General features: G+C 32.9%; 2 protein-coding genes across 3 annotated transcripts; both read right to left on the bottom strand.

The window, feature by feature from the left end:
• Positions 1-3,091: 3,091 nt before the first annotated feature.
• On the bottom strand, positions 3,092-13,105 carry LOC142623572 (tRNA(His) guanylyltransferase 1-like). 2 transcript variants are annotated; one of them, XM_075797011.1, is made up of 13 exons: positions 12,884-13,105; positions 11,720-11,851; positions 11,549-11,593; positions 10,904-11,073; positions 10,447-10,532; positions 9,795-9,902; positions 7,765-8,021; positions 7,124-7,255; positions 6,999-7,043; positions 6,627-6,796; positions 6,344-6,432; positions 4,623-4,730; positions 3,092-3,585 (listed from the first exon to the last, which is right to left on the bottom strand). In XM_075797011.1, exons 1-13 carry the CDS (start codon positions 12,985-12,987, stop codon positions 3,430-3,432), a joined length of 1,602 nt encoding a protein of 533 aa, XP_075653126.1. In that variant the 5' UTR covers positions 12,988-13,105; the 3' UTR covers positions 3,092-3,429. The 2 variants fall into 2 exon arrangements, with proteins under 2 accessions (XP_075653126.1, XP_075653127.1); XM_075797012.1 differs by having other exon boundaries at positions 3,092-3,573.
• Positions 13,106-18,717: 5,612 nt separating this feature from the next.
• LOC142625222 (glucan endo-1,3-beta-glucosidase 8-like) lies at positions 18,718-20,407 on the bottom strand. Its single transcript, XM_075798912.1, has 2 exons — positions 20,079-20,407; positions 18,718-19,819 (listed from the first exon to the last, which is right to left on the bottom strand). The coding sequence occupies exons 1-2, from the start codon at positions 20,405-20,407 to the stop codon at positions 18,718-18,720; spliced, it is 1,431 nt and encodes a 476-aa protein (XP_075655027.1).
• Positions 20,408-21,415: the final 1,008 nt, after the last annotated feature.

Below are 21,415 nucleotides of genomic sequence, written 5' to 3'. Positions count from 1 at the left end.
TTTATTATAAATGTATAATTGAGAATCATTGGTATGATTAAAAGATTGTCTCGGTGAAGATAGCAACTCTACTGCTAAATGAAAACGTAGATTTGAGAAGCCTTAAAAGTCATCCTCCAATGTCTGCAAAGTGGACCCCTTTTACTTTCTGTTTGTTTTGACAAAATGTTTTCCTGGAAAGCAAAAAATAAATCATGGTAACTGCTTCAGAAGTTTGAAGCTAGTAGATCCAGGACCATTCTACTTTAGTCTTGGATAATGGGGTTGTTTAACGAGCTTTGTGCAATTGTTGATGCCCTCTGACAGTTTGTTTCTTCACTACAGTGGAGCTGCCCAAGTTCTGCGGCAGTCATACTGGAGTGATTGTTGCTTGTAATTAGTCCTTGTCCAATTGAGTTCCAGAGCAGTATTGCTCATGTTAGGGTTTGGAATTTTAGAGGGTTCAAGTTTGCAAGGTAAAATTGAAGTTAGATGAGGAACTCACAACTTATAAATGAAGTTTGCATAAGTATAATTCATCCAAATAAAGCAAGTTGGCACAAGTAACTATAAAACTAAGTTCTTTTTTGGGCTTGAAGCTAGAACATTAAGCTGCCTTGCGAATATGTTCACAAATCACCAAAATGGAAAGGATTTGTCAATTGTAACTGAGACTCTCAGTTTTGTTTGTTTAGACACCACTATCAAAAAAGGACCTTTGCAAAATAATGCACCAGCCGGGAATCGAACCCGGGTCTGTAGTGGCAGGGTACTATTCTACCACTAGACCACTGGTGCTCGTGTAGTGGATGCTCCACTATTTTCTATTATCAAAGTATTTGTTACTATTGTTCATTTCATTTTATTTTAAACACTAGCAGAACTCTCAAACTTATTACAAAACAAGATTACATGTTTAAGCTTGGTTCATTTTTTTGTTGAACAAGTTCAAGCTTGTTCATGAGCTACTTGATTTACCTATTCTTTACCCATATATAATGAATTCATGGTTAAAATTTCTTACCCCTTCACAAATCTATGAATCTTATTACAAATGAAATGTTTATATTATCAATAAACTATAAATATGACTTTGATATTATATGAACCTAGTTACAAACTTACACTATCTATTAACAAGTTTATATAAGTATATTTTTGGAAAAATATACATATAAAAATATAATAATATGCCTAAATCAAACATGCATGTTCGCGAACACATTATTATGTTTCAACTTGGTTTGTTGAAAAGTCAAGCCTAAATTGTGTTTGAGTTTGACTTGTTTGCTAAACAAACGAATATGAACAAGCTTTTTTCCGAAACAAAATTTAGTTGTTCATAAACAATTTGATTTATTTACAACCTTACACCAACATCATCCTTAAATGAACAATTTGATTTTATCTTGTTTTCTGTCCCTGAATTCACAAATTTATTTAGTACCAAAGATTATGGGGAGCAAAAGCTAAGGGCAACTCGCATGAGCTATAATGCTGCCAATAGCAATAACAACAATAAGCATTCACATCAACCAAAAATGACCCACATTAGTCCGTATATAATTGTGTAAATCTATCAATATGCTATAGTAACCGTTTAAATTTACACTGACAACTAACATGAACTATAATGCTACCAATAACAATAACAATAATAAGCATTCATATCAGTATGTGTATAATAGAAAAATGTGTAGAATTTATATAGTTTTACTTAAAAATGATTTACATCAATCCATGTATAATTATGTAAATTTACCAATTTGCTATAGTAATTGTGTAAATAAATACTGACACTATTCATTTTTATTTAGTTGTTTATTCTTTTTTTATATATCTCGAGGATGAAAGAAAAAAGTAAATGATAATTGTTGTGTGTAAAGAAAAAGAAACAATTAAAAAAATAAAGAAAAATTGATATTTTAATAAAATATAGTGTACAATAGATAATCTAATGTAGAGTGTTTTGAAAATAAAGTATTTAAAATAGGAAAAATTGGTTCTTAAGCTAAAATATATAGGAATTTTTGCACAAGGTGAGACGAATGCTAATAACATATTCCAATTCAATACTATTACAAATTGTTTGATTTATACTCATTGTTTTTTTCATTAATTTTGAATGTCTTAACATTTTTTATATTTTACATGTGGGTACAAGTGAGTTAAATTAGTAAATTTTTTTCATTGTCAAATTAGAAACCTAAGTTAGAATTTCGTTAGTGAGATTCTGGACATGAAACAATGGAAGCATGTAGGAGTTGTATGGTTTGGTATTGGTTTTATGTAGCTTGCTTGGTGAGATTGAGAGGAAGGGAAATCAATCTCTCTCCGTCTCTCTCTCTCTGTTTAGCAAACGAGAGAATTCTTGAATATGCATAAACGTGTGGGATACTCACATGGGTGGACTTGCGTATTGCAATGGCTACAAACAAAATACAATAATGCAACTTGGAAAATTTTAAAGCAAATTGTCTATTCATCAAGATATTTGTTATTATTTGACATTTTACTTGATACAAAGAAAGGGAAACAATTATATTATTATGAATATTATATTAAATTTTTGAAAACATGCTCACAACATTTCCGTTACCTATTTTCTTTTCTTAACCCAATTATTTCAAATAAACGTAAAATATATTTTTTTTCTTTCTCATTTTTCTTCCCTTATATATATTTCATAATATTTTGCCACAAGTTTTTGAGGTTTCATAATTTTACACATCATTATTCTATTATATTTCTTTAACTAATTTCAAATTCTATTTTACATTTAAACCATTAATAATCTTATTAAATAATTTTTCTTTAAATATTTTCATATGAAAACAAAATCATAATTAATGTCTATTACCATAATAATTAAATTTAAATTCAGTCAAAAAGAATAAATATAGAAAAAATATAAAATTTTGTTAAACTTTCCGGTACATTGCATGGGATACCAACTAATAATACATTTAACGAAAGCTCAAAAAAAATTTCAAATGGATTCTAATTGCACTATAATTTATACTAACTATCCCTCTAATTTAAAACTGGTGATAATAACCAACACAAGATGTACACATGACCCATCAAAAAAAACTTTACACAATATAGGAAATAGCAAGGAAATAATTTTTTATATTATTTAATATATCAACTGCACTGATCAACAATTTTATGATCTCTAACAATAAAAATATATCCAAAATTTCTGTTAAATACATCCAGGGACTGTCACCTCTTTAGATTTTGAAGTGATCATAAATCACTAATCTCACACCACAGTAACGCTGGAGTATAACATAGTTTCTCTTTAGCAATAATTTCTATTTCTGACTTCCAAGAACTGTGAAAGACAGGTTGCTGGTAACTTCATGTGCATAGAGAATATAAAAATAATGTCAATGGAAGCTTTTGCGAAGATATATGTTGGTAAGATCATTTCTGACCAATGCTTCAAGATATTGGTAGGTTCTCATCAAGGATGCTTGGGTGTGCCTCCCAAAAATTGGGTTTGATTATATCGCAATGTTCTACAATTACTTTCTTGTGAGAATTTTGGACAGATCCTTTGCTCTCATGTGGCATATTTTTGTCTTCCTGCACACAAAACTATAATCTGAGCTTGATAAGATTATCAAAGGGAAAACGACTAAGAATTGGGGTGTTGTAAACTAAAACCAGATTGAAGTAGGCCTAACCAAACTTTGTATCTAATTTCTCACTTTTCCTAGTTTAGCTCAATAAACTGTAGACAATTTCAACCTATATACAAAATGTTGTCATAACGATCAAGAACTAACTACCTAGCTCATCTAGTAGACATATACGTCTAACACTAAGACAAACTAGAGTTGTCTTCAAATTCATTAGGAATTGTCCTTAATCTGGACACACAGCAGATGCGCTCAACTATGAACCTCATCTAGTGGTAAATTTCAAAGGACAATTTTATTGAAGGGCCTTTGGTAGAACTCAAAAAGTTCTTATAAGACAATTATTTTTTTTTGTTTTGATAGATTCTTATAAGACAATTGTTTGTCCCTATTTTGTCATTTTCCAATAAAATCACAACAAAATATGCATGGGGTGCAGGTTGCTCCCAAGCAACAAGACAGCAATCCACCTAAATAATGAGCTGCAGAAGAGTACTGTAAACTTGTGGATAAAATAGAATACAAGATGAACAGGAAAAACCATTGATTAAATGCCAATGCATGCTGCACACATAAAGTGAAATAATCCAGTTATGTCAATTTGTTATAACTCAAAATCAAGCAAATAGACCTTCAAAATTTTAACTCAGTCCTTGAAAAGCATCACCTTTAGGGCATAATGATTGGTCTGGGTGATTGGGCATCTAAAACAACTCGCATCCGCTCCTTTTGATAATTAAAATAATACAATGGGGGGAGGGGGAATTCGAACCTTTTTCTCCTAGTAAAGGAGAGCAGGCTATGCTATTGAGCTACAAGGCTCTTGGCAACTCACATCCACATTTCGATCATGTGTAGCAAGATGTCATAGCCCACACCTCTCCACTGACTATAACACAAGTTAAAGACAATCTGGGAGGTGTTGCATTAACTGTGTCCAGTACATAAAAATTGTACTACGGAAAATTTACCTCTAAAAAGGAGAAAGAATACCTTTTGCCAGAAAGCTAAGGAGCCTTGGCGGAACATGATTTCTAATTCATTGTAGTCAATACCAAATTCCTTGATTAGTAACTCATTTTTTTCCTGTGCTTGAGTACCCTGGAAAATTAAAAATCAAGCAGCAAGATTAATGGTTGATATTCATGAGGATACCTCCTCTCACAATAACATGGATTTCAAAATGACAAAGACTACAACCTTTATGTTACATTGTCACAAACTGGATAAATCAAGTAGTATGGGCATATTTAGAAAGACATAAGGGATTTTTTTTTTTGAGAAAGGGGGGGGCGGGGGGGAGAGAATAGACACAGCACAGACTTTAAAACCAACATCAATGCTGTTTTGGCAGAACTATTAAAACTTTCTTATAAGTAAATCTTTTTTTCTTTTTTTTTTCTAGATGAAACTATAAGCACATCTTTTTAGTAATTCATTAAAAATGAGATAACATATTCTTATTAAAAGAATGACAGGGAACCATCCAAGTACTTGAGAAGTTAACAGGGAGGCACTCCTATGACAACACACAACAGGAAAAAAATCATTAAAATTAAATATAAGGATTAAAAGAGTAGAAATCTACAGCAAATAAAGAACCCTAAAATAGAGAGATGATTAAAAGACGTAGAATCTTTTGTCCTCAAGTGTTAGATAGACCCAAATTTGCAAAATATCTGACCATGACCCTCAAAGAGCCAATAATACCAATATGATTCAGCAGTTTTTTTTTAAAATTTATTATCTCAATAGTGAAATTTTACATGACTGTGACTATGTTTCTATGTATATGTCCTTGTGCTTGTAGGAGTCTCGGCTTCAGTACAAGCAAGCAACATGTATGAGCAAGGAAAAAATGCTTCTTCAGTCTTGAACTAATAATGCCATTAGTTTAATTTAGTAATAGTGAAACTTAAACTACAAGACACGAAAAGGTGGATACACACCTTGAAACATAGGCCATACAAGGTGTGTATCCACCTCTTAGAGGATTATTCACCGACCGGCTGAAGACCCGCTGCACCACCCCCCCCCCCCTCCCACAACCCCCTTTTCCTTTTTCCAATCGAGTTTCTGATCCTTTATTTTGTAGAGGATTTACTGTAGGGCTTGAAGTTTTTGGGGCCACATACAAGTTTCTATTAGAATCAGGCTTATTTTTGGCTGGATTATTAGAATCAGACTTTAGAATAAAAATTCTCTAGAATATTGACCTTTTAACATCCTGCAAAAGAAGGTTTAACCTCAGCAAGCCTAAGGATCTATCCAACTCTGTGCACCGAAACAAGAAGTAATGTGAGTGGTACTTGTGTGATTGGGGAACTATATTACCAACACTATCAAATCTCAAAAGGGCTTGAAGTGAAGACCATATGTCAACTCTCTCGCTCTCTCTCCCTTCTTTCAGAGGTAAACCTGAGAGAGGAGATGCTTGAGACTTGAGCTTTAAGGCTATTAAGTCAATATGCCTAGAACTAATTTGATAGTGTACTGTGTACATTCCATCTAAAAAGGGCAACATCACAATTTTACTTATGGAGTGTAAAAATTTCATTAGAACAGGAATATACATCATAAGAAAAGACAGAAAATTAAGAAAAAGACAATGGAAGCAGAAGAACAAATTTGAAGTACAGTACAATAAAGCATACAATGGAATCCAATAAAAGTGAAGGAACAAATTTTAGAGAAGGGTGAATAGATTGTAGCACCTTCAGATAATGTTGAGCTTCACTTTTGCTTTTTCCTTTCTTCTTAACAAGCATCCAGAAGCAAGTATTATACTGATTATTGATGTGGCCTGCAATATGTCCATTACATTTATATCCATGTCCAGACAAAGAGCAAATTTATGTATTCTGTGCAAAAGTCATTGATTTGGTTTCACAGTTTAGAAAATCGATTTCCACAAAGAAAAAAGTTTTAAATAAACCAAAAGTTCAAGGTGTTTCTGTTATTGTTATTATTATTTGTAGAAATCCATTTAATACTTACAATCAACTTGTCTCCATGCCAGATAGTCCAAAAGAATCTTAGATGACGGATAGCATACAACACGTCCATCAAAAGAAGGAGGGTACTTCAATTCTTTCTGTGGAAAGAATTCTTTCCATTTCATTACGTACATGGAAGAAAAGAATGATACAGTGACAGAAACTATTTCACTGCAAAATGATAACGGGTGTGATTTCAATACTGAGTTCGGGAAAACTAATGCCCCTTTCTCTGTGTGTGTGTGTGTTTGGGGGGGGGGGGGTGGTTCAGAGAGAGAACTCTTTCTTGTCACCCATCCCAAGATATTGGATGTCCCATAAATGGTATACGAGAACAACATTCTAGGAACTAGAAGAAAGATGAGAGAAAAACCTTGCTCTCCGTTGATAGAATTGAGAATCTTTCTTCAAAACAAAGCTGAATAACAACAATAATGTGATTACAAACAGGTACAAATATTAGTTCAGTCAATTAAATATATGAAAAAAATGGCAAACCTGTACTCATCACTGACTCCATATGTGAATATTATATCTTGAATTTCTTCTAACACAGCCACTGCACATGAATTCATAAGGTTCAAAGCTTGTTTGTCGTTTGGCTTCTCAAATTCATGAACTTCAGAAAATCTACCAAAAACATCACACTATCTTAGCAGGATAAGCAAGCAACAAAATTTCATTCATCACAAATTGGGAAACAACTGGGTCTAACAAAGTCCCATATAATTTTCACTTAAGCCAAAACTACCTTCATCAAAAGAATTCATTGATTAAAAGAATGTTTCTCACAATATAGGATTTTGAATGACCCACATGTTCACTTTTATTCTATCCTAAGAGTTGCATTATAATATCGAATACATATGTAAATAAGATGGATGCGCACTTTTGGTGTATGGTTCTTATATGCCTAATTATCTTCATGTCCTCACCAAAATAGTTAGGCATATCAATGATCAGGACCATCCTATATTATTGAAATGAAGCCTAACATAGAATGCTTCCAACTTCAATAAATTAGGGTTTTTTTTTGTGGGGGGGGGGGGGGGGTAGTGACACAGAAGCAACAAAAGGAAAATTGTCTACCCCAATTGCAGAAAGAACAAGTAATGCTGCCATGTATATGATATATTCACCTGTGAAAATGGCAACCGTCAATTCTAATTACAATCCAAGTAGATGGCATCAATTTGTTCTCAAATTGGAAGGACCGAACAAACTCTGGTTTTATTTTTTCCACATCCTCCGTAAAGCCACCCACCTCCTTCAGCAGACTTAGATGCTCATTCCAAAATTTTTTCCCAGCTATATTCTCTGAATGAACTATTCTTGCCTTTCTCCTGAGTCTTTTAACAGGAGTGCCATTCTCATTGTACTTCACATTTTCTTCCACCTAAACAATGCAGGATAGAGATCTAAGCTTAACATGTTAAGAGGTCATATTCAATGCAATGCAAAGGAGAGCAACAAGAAATAAACAGTGTATTTATATAAAAATTGAAAATCTACTTTTTCTACTTCCAACAAAAACCTGTACCATCAAGTAACATGAACTTAATGAAATCCAAATAAATCTCTACTACCATGGTTAATAGTTAAGTGCACTTATAAATGGTCGCTGGTAGGCTCAGACCAATTAGGGCACAACTTTTCAAAGATCTTTTCATATATCTTGTTTTTTTATTTCAAGTTCTAATGTTCATCAATTAAGAATAACAAACTTGTAGAGCCAACCCCTGATAGTTCAAATACCACAAGATAATATGATATCATTACATAAGTACCCAGTACACCAAAATATTTCCTCCTTTAAGAATGCAAACAAACTTTAAATTCTTTGGCTGTGTAAAAATGAGGAAACTTTAATATCTCAGGTAAAATGCCAATTTATATGATCTAATGGCTTAAATAATCAAATCAAATGGCACCTTTATTTCTTTTTTAAGACACAAAGCATAACCATGTTTCAATAAATCCAGTAACTCACACTATTTCTCCATATAAAATAAAATAAAATAATCTTATAACTGTGGTGAACATGCATCAGAGGAAAAGATTCTACATATTTAAAATCCCAAAGAGGGAATAATTCAAGTCCATAACTACCAACATTCCAACATAGATGTTAAAGAATAAAGGAGTGATGGATCAAGTAGCAGTAACTTCAGCATTTCTTAGGTGTTGGGATTTTACAACAAGTTGCAAGTTTTGAATCTTAGCCTAGAGAAACAAGATTATTATAACTTTGGTTCCCCTAACGTAGACAGTGAGATTCTCAAGTACCAACTATAGCACTTTTGGGTGAAGAGTGTCCTTGTTTACACAAATAAGTACCTCTATTTGTGTAATTAAACCGTTGCTTGTAGGTGGAAGATTAACTCAAGCTTAAACTAGAGGGAGCTAAAGCTAGATACTTTAATTTTACACATGCACTGTCTATAAAGGCATTTTTTATAACCCATTGAACCAGCCAAGCTGTGAATAGCATAACAAGTTTCAAAATTTAAGTGGTGGGTAAACTTTTAAAAAAAACAAGGAATAGGTTCCTAATTTGATGTTTTTGCATTCAAAATTAGAACAGACTAAATCAAGTCCTAGTTTCGTGAAATATCATACTTGTTTACTATCTAAATCAAAATCAAAATAATCTCAAAATGTTTAATAATTTACATTTACAAGAATCCAAAAGTTACATTTAAATGCTTATAGATCAATTGGATTTTTTTTGCCGCTGCAAGGGGGAGGGGGAGTTGATAAATAGTGAAATTTTATTGAACCAAAAAAAGGTCGCCCTGGTATACAGGATAGATACAATTGGGGACCAAAAATAGTCAAGCACTCAAATTACAAACACCTATCAAATTACATACTAAAAATAACGAGTGACTTCCTACAGCTGAAATTCAATCCAATAATGTTCCAAAGAAACAATTTCAGGTCTGAAAAGTCCTCTCTAAATCCTCAAAACTTCAATTATTTATTTCCTGCCATATGCATCACATCAAACAATGCAAGACAGCCTTCCAAATAACACTAATGGTGGTTACAACAAACCCGGTAGGTCTAGAACCCATGAATTCTCACATCATACTATTCTTATGGAGGAAGAAGATGCCATTTGAGATAGATCAAAAGGATAATTTCATGTAATAGAACACAAGATTACCTCTGTTTTGAAAATGCAAGATCCTTGACGGTACATTGCAGGAAGGTTCTTGTAATTGATGTGAAATTTCTGAAAAAGCAACTCATTTTTGTGTTGTTTTTGAGTTCCCTGTAGAGTTTAGGGATACAAAACAATTATGAATAAACATGGGGATTTTATAGAATCATGTGGAAAAAATATTAATTAATATATAAAATTCTGGAAAAAAAAATGTTTTAGTCTGCCACAAAGTACTAGTAGTCAAATTATAAATTTTTCTATATTATAGACTTGGTATGTTTAGTTCTGGAAATAAAGTTGCAAAAAGTAAAAAGTCAAGAAAATGAACTAATTTGATAAAAATGAAGAGAAGAGTTTATCACAACAAAATGCCAAAAAAATAAAATAAATAAATAAATGATGACAAAAATTGGAAGAAACGATGGAAGTAAAAGTTAAAAGGAATGCCCCACAGTGGCCATTCATTGTGACAACTTTCTCACTTATCAAAAAGAAAAAAGGAAGAAAATTTACAATTTAATTTAGGATAACCATAAAATAGCAAGCCTGATCCCCACAAATTTAATGCATTGAGAACTCATTTTTTCTTTTGACAAGTATAGGCACATAAAATGCATATGTTTACATACACATAAAGAATAGACATTAACACCTTTAAAAGCTTTTGAGCTTCGCTTTCACTCTCTCCACCTTTAATCAACATCCACAAACAAGTGTCATGCAGATTATTGAGATGACCTGCAAAAAGAATAAAAAGAAAGATAAATAAATAAATTAAATTTCATTAGTACAATCTTTTCTTTTTTGGTAAGTTACACTCACACATAGTGGCTCTTGAACCCACAACCTCACCCTTTACCTAGAACTTGTAAGGGGGGAGGTGAAATTTGACTTGAGCTAGAGCTCATTGGCGTACAATCTAACCATTTAATTAATGAATTTTCTCATTTAAGTCTCAAAATTTTTCCTTCCATTCAGAAACTTATCATACCAAGAAAACCATATTGATAAACCACAAAAACCAAATCTATACAAGAAATTTGTCCTAAGATTCTAAACATATTTAAAGTTGTCTAAATGGTATTTAACACCAGTTCTTGACTACTTACAATCATTTTGTCTCCAGGCAAGATATGCTTGAAGAACTTCTTTTGAAGCACAACATATTGCCCGTGAATGAAATGATGGTGGATATTTTAACTCCTTCTCAGGGAAATATTCTTTCCATTTCATGACATATACGGAAGAGAAGAAGGATACAATGAGGGATAGTAGTTTGCTGCAGAGTCAATTTAGGTAGCAAGTTAAAGTTAAAAAATAAATTAAAATTATTAAAAAAAACCAAAAATTAAATAACTCAAGTAGAATCTCATAACTGAAACTTGCAAATCAAATGACTATTACAAAATACAAACAACGATAGAAATCTGGAAAAATTATATCTCCATGTTATGACCATGATGCACCTAGCTGCCTAAGCTATTTCATTTTAGCTGACCACTGGACAGTGCAGAATAAATTCACATTTCTCACGCCCTGTTTCAATTCTTATGGTCCATGAATGCAATAATTGTTATGGAATACCAATAACAGTATACCATTATGTTGGGGCCTCTTATGTGTGCAATGAAAGTAACGCTATCAAGGAAAAGGCCTTTCCAGTACTCACACCATGAGATGAATAGTCCCCCATGGAAAATAACGCAATAGGATCAAAGACCATAAAAGGTAAGATTTAAGCTCAGAATAAAAACCTGGCACGCCTCTGGTAGAACTTGGAAGTCTTCTTGAAGACAAAACTGCAATTCATATCACCAAAAATGCATGAAACTTCATCTAGGGAAGTTAAAAATGTGTGAATATATGAAAATACAAATTAATGTAATGAGAGATAACATAACACCGTGACTAGCAAACTCTATTACCTGTACTCATCACTAAACCCATATGAGAAGACTATGTCTGGATACTCTTCTAAAATTGCAGTTGCACATGCGCTCATCAAATTCAACGCCCTCCCATCATCTGGCTTCTCAAACTCATGAACTTCAGAAAACCTACCACAAAATTAAAAATAACATAACACCATGAACTATAGCTCAAACGGAAACTCTTCTCCTTATATACAAGCAAGTTCCCATTTGGTAAAGCAGTTTTACACTGCACCTTTTCACTTTTTTCTAGGTACAATTTTTTTAACAACCCATTTTTAAAAATAGGCACCAAGTTGCAAGGTGAGATCCACAGTTCAAGAACCACTGGATACATGTATAATTTCCACAAATAAAAACAATAAAAAACTAAAAAATTTATATAAACCAATGTCAGCTTAAATGGCACCTTTTCTCTTTGTAATTTAAGTGTAAGGAGCAGGTGGGTCATATGTTCAAGACCTACTCGACCCAGTAGATGCATGTATCAACAACAACAAGTATCTATAATGAATCCATTCATAATAGAGTAACTAAATTTTACTGGCAATCAAGCTACCGCAACCCTCCTCTACCCAGGCCTGGGACCTGCTGTTGAACAAAATGAATAATTCCAGGGATACCCAATTTCACAACTTACTGACTTGTGCGACTGTGAGTGGTGGATACTTAATCCCAACAAGTGAGATTATATGGACCCCCCAACAATCCCAATCAGACAAGTCAGCAAGTTGTGAAATTGGAGAAATTATTCAGTCCACTGGTGGATCACGTCACTTGTCCACCATTCCACTAAAAGACTTCCACTTGTTTAAAATTGCTAAATCAGTAATCAGTTTTTGTTTAAATATTTTTCTTTATCTCAGTCATTTTAAACAAGTGTCACTTGCACACCGTGAGGACCTTATGATTTCTTGTGAAATTGGGTGTGGTGCCTATGTAATTGCCCAACAAAATTCAATGATATAAAACAAAATAAAGAAAGAACAATAAATCTAAGTTCGTTCCTCGCAGCATTAACTCAATGCAATATGTTACTCACCATGCTTTACTTTATAAATATAAATATAAATAAAAGACTACGGTTAAACGAAAGCCGTGAAACACGCACAAACAAACATACAAAGATTTTGTCGAAGAGTGGTTTTTATTTGTTACCTTCGAAAATCGCGGCCGTCGATTCGAACAACGATCAAATTAGGCAACATGACCTCGTCTTCGACCTCGAATGACTTCACGTACTCGTACTTGCTGTTTGCCATTATTCCAAACACACACTCACCAATTTTATTATTATTTATTTTTTTTCTCACAGAACAATGATCGAACACTTGGCGCGCTTAATATCTCAAAAAATGGTACAAGGCTAATGCTACAAAGCGGGGCACGGCAATCTTCGCACGCTTTCAGGTTTAAAGAAGAGTTGAGCTGTGGGCTGCTTGGGTTGGGCCTGGACTGGTCTATTAGAAAAAAAATTTATTTTAAATAAAGAAATTTATTTATTTTAAATATATATTTATAAGTTGACTTATTTTAAAACCAATTTAACGAATTTCCAAGTACCAGTCTCGCAACAGTCAGCTTGAAATTTATCTTAAAGGCCGTATATAATTTTTTTTTGTGCGAATGAAATTTAAAATAGTAATGTATATTATTTCATAACTCAATATGTGTTATAAACAACAACTAAATACATGTTAGTTTTTTTTTTGAAGTGCTAATTACATGTTAATATAGTAGTATATACTATATATTTTAATCAAACTAATCAAGTACATTTATAAATTAGAAAGCCATATTGTACATGCTATATTGATTATTATAATAACATATAATATATTATAAGAAAAATAAAAAAGAAAGCAAATGAAAAGTAAAGTAAAGAAGCAAAATAAAGCAAATAAAAAGTAAAGTAACACAGATGCACTGTACAGGGTAGACACTACAAAATACGGGGTCTATAGCCGCGTTTTTGAAACGCGGCTATAAACCTGAAGCCGCGTTTTCTATGGCCGCGTTTACAACCCCGGCCTAAGTGGCGCAGCAACAGACCCTACGGGTCTGTAGCCGCGTTTTTAAAACCGCGGCTATAGACCAGACCTGAAACCGCGTTTTTGAACCATGGCTATAGTCAGCGACCTATAGCCGCGTTTTTTTAAAAACGCGGCTAAAAACCTGCTTTGAACTGCGTTTAAACCGCGGCTATAGGTCTTTTTAAAAACAAAAAAAAAAAAATTTACTGGCAGTTTTTTTTTAAAACGAAAAAAATTTTCTGGGTTTTTTTTTTCCCAAAAAATTCAAAATTCAAACAAAAAATTTTTTTAAATTAAACACAAACCCAAAAAATTCAAAATCAAACACAAACCCAAAAATTTTAAAATCAAACACACCCATAAAATTCAAAATCAAACACAATATACTGACAATACAAATGCAACGTGCTCCAAAATATAACAATACAAACCATGAATCTCCTCTCATTCAACAAAACCAACCCAAATTTAACACTAAATCCATTCAAAGAACACAAAAGCTCAAGAACACAAACCTATTTAAACATAAGCACAATATCAACAACACAATAGCAAAAATAACTTCTAGCAAAAGTATAATACCCATAAAAAAATTAGAGAATTTTTACCTCAAATAGTAGAGATAAGTGAGCCTTTAGCTTTTCTTATGAAGTTTTCTAGTGACCCTTACTTGAAAAATGAAGTATACGGTGGTGTGGAGTGTACAGGTGTGTGCGTTGTGTTGAAAGAAAAAAAGAAGGAAAGAGAGAAAAAAAGAAAGAAGAAGCAGCAGTAAAGAAACAAAGAAAAAAAAAAGAGCAGTGTTGGAGTGAAGAAGGAAAAAAAAAAAAAAAAAAGAGAAAGAAAGGAGAGCTGGGCGTGATTTGCAGAGAAGAAAGAAAGAAAGAAAGAACTGAAGAAAGCAGACAACAATGACCAAGAAAGAAAAGATAAGAAAGAAAAGATAAGAGTGGGGTAGGTGGGAAAGTGGGGTTCTGGGTTTTTTTAATGGTGTTATCTATAGCCGCGTTTTCAAAAACGCGGCTATAGCCCCTCCCTTATGTTAAAATATCAATTTATTCGGATGCACGTCCAGCTCATCCTTTTAAAAAAATATATATATTATTTCACTGGACCTATAGCCGCGTTTTTGAAAACGCGGCTATAGCCCCTCCCTTATAAAACAAATTTATTCGGATGCACAGGTAATCTTTTTAAAATATATATATTATTTGACTGGACCTATAGCCGCGTTTTTGAAAACGCGGCTATAGCCCCGCCCTTATATAAAAAAAATTTATTCGGATGCCCAGGTTATCAGTGTAAAAAAATATATATGGACCTATAGCCGCGTTTTTTTAAAACGCGGCTATAGCCCCCCTTATATATATATAAAAAAAAATTTTATTTGGATACACAAGTCATCTTTTTAAAATATATATATTATTTGACTGGACTATAGCCGCGTTTTGATAAACGCGGCTATAGTCCGGACGTAAAACGCAGCTCAAGACACTAGAAACGCGGCTTTAGACCTAACCTATGGCCGCGTTTAACAAAACACATCTATAGGTTGGGTCTGAAGCCGCGTCTCTAGGAAACGGCGCTATAGGTTTGGTCTATAGACACATAAAACTTTTATTTTTATATTGTAGACACAAAACGTGGGAAAATGAAAGAACTAAAGAAAAAAAGACGAAGAAGGCCAATGCCATTAGAGACAGAAAGGGCAAGAGAGAGAGTCACTTGTGAGGGCATTGTAAGCAAGATTTTTTGCAATTGTGTGGAGACTTGGTGGTGCAACGAATCAACAAAGTTGCTGACCTTTCAATTTTTCTACTACTGTGGTACAAGTAAGCTCTAGATGTGTTGGGAAGAAAATTAGAATTTTTTTCCCTTTTATTTGTTGAGATAATTGTTAAAATATCTATGTGTTCATTTTAAAAATGTTGAATGTTTAATTATTGTAATTTTTTGACATATATATTTATGGATTGTATTTTATTTTACAATATTTTTACAAAATGTTAATGTGACCAACTTTTTATTGGTTTCAATCTAAACTCATCATTAATATCATATTTTCATTTACCAATAATCACTCACCACATCGGCAGTTCGTAAAAATTTTTGTGAAATTGCTTGTATCTCTAGCATTATTCTTGTATTTAAATGAAAATTATGTTTATTTTTAGACTTATATATATTTATGTGTGTGTGTGTATATTATCGAGTATGGAGGGCCAAAATGATAAGGTTCTTTTAAAAATTTTCAAATCATTTAGGATAATTCAAAAAAAAATTCCTTAATCTTTTTGAAAAATTTTGAGGGGGCCAAGGCTCCCCTCAGTCCTATAGATGATCCGCCACTGGCAACAGTACTAGCGCAAAATGATTGGTCCTTGCTGATCGTTCGTGAGTCACACTTAATCACTATTTTTGTTTGGAAGATAATTCATTCTCCACTCTCATGTTATTACTCGTGTAGGGAGCGCCACAACCAAGGTGCATATTATTATATAAAACAAGTGAAGCGTAGCGATTTGCACTACGAGAAAAGTTTCGCTAACCGATAGGCAACTGAGTCCACCTGATAGGTGCAAGCAAAGCATAGCGAATCACATGGATAAGCCCCTACCTGCCAGAGTGCGGATGGATAAGGCTGGCAAAGTGTGAAGGGGATGGATGTTGTATTTTTTTTTTTTCCAATTAATTGTACTTGTAAACAACTTATTTATCTAACTTAATAAGTCAATGAATATTTTATATATATATATATATATATATATATATATATATATATATATATATATATATATATAAGATCATCTTTTAATCAAATTATCAATTCCAATTCTCGTTGGTTAAAAAAGAAAGAATTAAAAAGTGAGTGATCAATATGATTAATGTTATTGGGAAAGTACACTTTATCATTCTAAACTATATCCCATTTATATTTATTCCTTGAACTATGAGAATGCCCGATTACCCACCCCCCCCCCCCCCCCCAAACTAATATTCAAGTAACACTTTGTACTATCAACAGCTGTGTAACTGAATTGACACTTACTCATATACAAAAGTGTTTGGAAATTTAGTAGGAAAAAGATTTGAGCTACAAGATTAGTAACACATTGTAATTATTTCTTAAAAAAACAAAAGTAACACTTTGCAAGTTGTAGAGTGCAAAGTGTTACGTAAGTATTAGTTTTTTTTTTTTTTTTTTTGAGAATGACATGAGTATTAGTATAGGGAAGGTAATTGTGCATTCATATAGTTCAAGGTTATAGTTTAGTGGAGTAAAATGTAATTTTCTCTATATTCTCACATATTTTTATCTATCTATATAATCCATACTCTCTCTTAAAAAAAAAAAAAAGTTAATTGAGAATAGATCTTTTGGTATCCACTTTTTTAAATAATCTAAAATACGCTCACGTATCAAATTACTTCATACTTAGTATATTAAAAAAAAAAAAAAAAAAAGAGTATCAAATGTTCATTCATGAAGTCTAGAGGAACAACAGTTTTCACAACCAATGACAAGATCTATTATTAATCATAGGTGGAGTCAGATGGTAAGGGAATAATCCTTGGCTTGCCAAAAATAAATTAAGCGTAGTGATTTTAATTTGATTTTTTTTTTCCAAATTTTCTTTGGATTTCTTTTATATCATAGCTAGTGATATACAATCTTCTCTACATGCCTATACATATTCACTAAAAAAATAGAAGTACATCTTTATCAAGTTCTTTAAAGTTTAAAACTTTTTTTAAAAGGAAACCATCTTGTTAAGTAAAAAAAGGATATAGAAACAAGGGTTTTTATCAAAAGAAAAACATACAAATCATATTTCAAAACTGATTAAAAATGATAATAGAAGTTCAAATGGTTTAATTAATAATTTATTATTCTTCATAAAAAATTTTGTATAAGCAATGAGATCTTGTAACAATTACATGCTAGACTCTAGAGTGTAATGCTATTTTCAGTTCAAAACTCAAAATTTTCAGGTGCATAATTTTAGGTGGAATTTTAAACTTTTAAAAAAAAAAAAATGACTTATTCATGTGCAAATATCTTTAACAAATACGAAATAATGAATTTTTTTCTGAATATTTTTCACTGACATACAGATTTGTACTATTCACAAATATGACTCCATTGTCTAGATTGGAGTCGAGCATTATATATGTTTGTGTGTAAGCATGCATGCACAAGCACATACTACATGTCGTGTGTTTATGCTAAATTTTGCCTCCCTTGAACTTGAATTTCTACTCTATTGTTGATTATGATTGATGCATAATTAAAAATGATGTAAGTGAAGACCCATGAAGATAATATTACTCTAATCACAACACGTCTTGTTATTCGTTGTAAAAAATGTTATATTTCTATTATTATCCTTTTGAAATTGACTGCCCTTCTAATGGAAGTTTTGAAAGAGTGATTTCATGTAACATTTAAGCAGGTAATTGTAATTTACTTAACTTTCCATGCTCTTAAGCTAATTTCTTGTATAAGTAAGCAGTGATTTAATTTAATGGAATAAACGCCAAAACCACATCAGATGTACATCTGATACCACACTCACAAATTGAAAGCTCCTATGCTGATCAATATACACATCCACAGACTCAATGCTCAAGTCAAACAGATACGAAACAAAAGAACGACGAGTCCTTATAATTTGAGTTTATATCAAGGACAGAAATTGAAAACTCCCAGGAGCTGTTAATCCTGTTGCATATATAGATGGTGTCTAGTTTGAGAATGAAGTTCCCCCATTCCAATATGTAATCATAAAGCTCTTACTCAACAAGTAATGCGTTCAAAATTTTGAGGGAATGCAATTTCAGCTGTATCATTATAGAGACATATAAACTAGACCTAACAATTGTTCCAAAGAAAAAAGCAAACAAAAACCAAAGGTTGTAATGTCGCATTGATGATCTCCTAATTTCATGACTCGCATCTCAAACCAATGTGAACAAGCTCAACAACAATCCAGCAATAATAGTTGCTCCATATGCCAAGCTCAGCCTCTCTCCAGCACTTAATATCTGTACAGGAAATAGGCAACTTCCTTTGGAAGCATTTTGCTTAACAATCTCAGCTAGCCCATTGAATTTGCATGCCTCAACACTTTGGTCTTGCATTTGGTAGTACATGTTAAAAGCATAAGACACGTTCCCACGGGCGTCCAAACTGTTGCATGTAGAGCCATAACCCAAGCTGCTGCAATCAGAGTTAGAACATGCATAATCAATTTCAGGAGCTACTAGGGTCATGTTCTTAGTATCCTGTTTAAGCACACACCATTGAGAATCCATGTATTGGACCCCTTTTGCACCTACTGGCATCTTGTTACTATTTCCTTTGCCACTGAAATCAATTGGAAACTTGGGCTGCCCATCATAGCGGAAAATCCCCCAGTGGCGCTCAAAGTCCCCAGGATCAATGCTCTTCATGTCCTCATCAAGAAGGCCAAAGAGGTAAGCTTCCATTTGGCCTGGCCTAAGTGGGGTTCCCTTTTTGTTAGCCATTCTCTTAAGGAACCCATCATAGAACCTTTTAGCCAATTTCGGGGTGGCATTTATGTTACCATCAGTAGGCCATCCAACTTCTCCTACGATGATTTTCAAGTCCCCATAACCATTCTTTCTTAGTGTCCAAACAAGTGTATCAAAATTGGCATCAAACACATTCGTATATTGGATATTCCTGTCTTGAATTGGGCTGCCACCATCAAAGAAAGCAAAATCCACGGGGAAACTTGAGCTTTGATAAAGACTAAGGAAGGGATATATGTTAACCAAAAAGGGGGCATCATTTTGGTCGAGGAATTTTATTATTTGGAGCATAACATCACGAACATCCTTTCGAAAGTTACCATCTGATGGTTTGTTTGAAGCGGCCTCATAAACATCAGCATTAAGGGGTACTGTGGCTTTGATTTTGCCGCGATAGCCAGCCTCATTCAGAGCCTTTTGAATGTTTTGTAATGCTGGGAATGTAGTCTTTAGATGAGTACCATTGTAACTCTTCAAGAATGGCTCGTTTCCAACACCGACATACCTGTAAAAGAACAAGAAATGTTTAATATATTCAATAAGTATAAAAAAAAAATTACATATATTTTTTTTAAAGATACAATGAGATTAATTTGAAATCAACGGTATATTTCATGATAATTGATTGTTATTTCCCGCCAGGATAAAACACATTGTAACATCATGCATTATTAATTGTGTGAGAACAAATAAAAACCATATAGAAATTTTCAATAAAGTAAAAAAAGTTAACATTCTTTGAGGGCAATATTTAATATTCTAACCTGATATCAACATCATTAATTTGTTTGGTGACATTTTCTTTTACCCAATCTTTGGCTTTACCGTAGTGATTAGCGAGGTCTTTCAGCTGGTTATTAGGGATACCAACCATGACCTCAATTCCCGACCCCGCGAAAGCACTGACCGTCCAACCATCTGCATCGAAAAGCTTCGCTTGTTTGATCCCATTGTCCTTTAGCATGCCAACCACAATGCTGGGGTTCAAAGGGTGCGATGACTGGGAACCCCAATTGACACCTATACCTTGTACAAGGTTGGCTGAGACCAACATTGCACAAAAAGTCCATGCAATCAACATGGCTGGTGCCATGTTAGTCACTTTTGAAATATTATTGATAGCAATATGGCTCTGGGGATGCTATAGCTATTGCATGCAACAGGGGGGGCTTATGGAATTGGGGAAGAGGAATTGGTTCTAGGGGTCAAAAGACTATAGGAAGATTGGATGGCAATGATAAAGTTTAGAGAGAAAATGTGAGTTTTCTTAGGCCTTTGGGTGGTGTTAATTAGGCCTTTCTAACTTCCATAAAAAAAAGGCTCAGGATGTTATTGGTTAGACCAGATTTCTAATTTTAGTCAAGAGTAGAACTAACAAATTACAAAAGCAAACTATAGGCTTTGGGTCATTTTTAAATACCCTCCCTCTATTACAGCAAATTTAAGATTTAGGTACAATTTCTTAAATACAGGACTTTAGGTTTTAATTCAAACATATAAGTGTATTTAAGTTATTGTCATTTGTTTCTCAAAAAAAAAAAAGTTATTGTCATTTGAAAAACATATCATTGGTTGATGGAATCATTTGCTTGAACTTAATTAAGTGTCAATATACTCATGCATTTAAGAAATTGTAATTAAGTTGTCATTGACCAAATTGATCTCTCTATCTAACTTTTGGCATTTACAACTAATGAAAAGCCACCGCGTATTCTTGGTGAAGTGGTCACTCTACAAGTGTAAATGCTTGTGGGGTGTGGGGGCAAGGGTTGGGTTTCAAGTCTCTAGAAGGGAGTTTCACACACATATACACTTGATTAGGCTAGACTAGAAATTCTATCTTGTATATAAAAATAAAAAATAAAAAACTAATGAAAAGCTGTCATTGCACCAATATTCTATTATAAGTTCATTTAAAATAAAATTTAATGAATTTTTTAATTAAATTATCTTCTCCATGCATGCAAACCCATGAAATAAATATGAAATGAAACTAAATACTTTTTAAAAAAATTAGAAGCTAAATATATACTCTCTTTTTTTAGAATCTACTAAATATATAGTATACTTATAACATAACATAACAAAGAAACCTCCTTAG

The sequence above is a fragment of the Castanea sativa genome, chromosome 2 (assembly GCF_040712315.1).
Source record: "Castanea sativa cultivar Marrone di Chiusa Pesio chromosome 2, ASM4071231v1".
NCBI classification, from domain to species: Eukaryota; Viridiplantae; Streptophyta; class Magnoliopsida; order Fagales; family Fagaceae; genus Castanea; species Castanea sativa.
This window is presented reverse-complemented; position numbering and strand designations above follow the sequence as displayed.

Coding starts and splice junctions, on each gene's coding strand:
- LOC142625222 (XM_075798912.1), bottom strand. CDS start 20,407: ATGGCACCAGCCATGTTGATTGCATGGACTTTTTGTGCAATGTTGGTC. Junction 19,820..20,078: donor ATTAATGATGTTGATATCAG/GTTAGAATATTA, acceptor GTTCTTTTACAG/GTATGTCGGTGTTGGAAACG.
- LOC142623572 (XM_075797011.1), bottom strand. CDS start 12,987: ATGGCAAACAGCAAGTACGAGTACGTGAAGTCATTCGAGGTCGAAGAC. Junction 11,594..11,719: donor GGGTTTAGTGATGAGTACAG/GTAATAGAGTTT, acceptor TATGAATTGCAG/TTTTGTCTTCAAGAAGACTT. Junction 6,797..6,998: donor TTCTATCAACGGAGAGCAAG/GTTTTTCTCTCA, acceptor ATCATTTTGCAG/TGAAATAGTTTCTGTCACTG.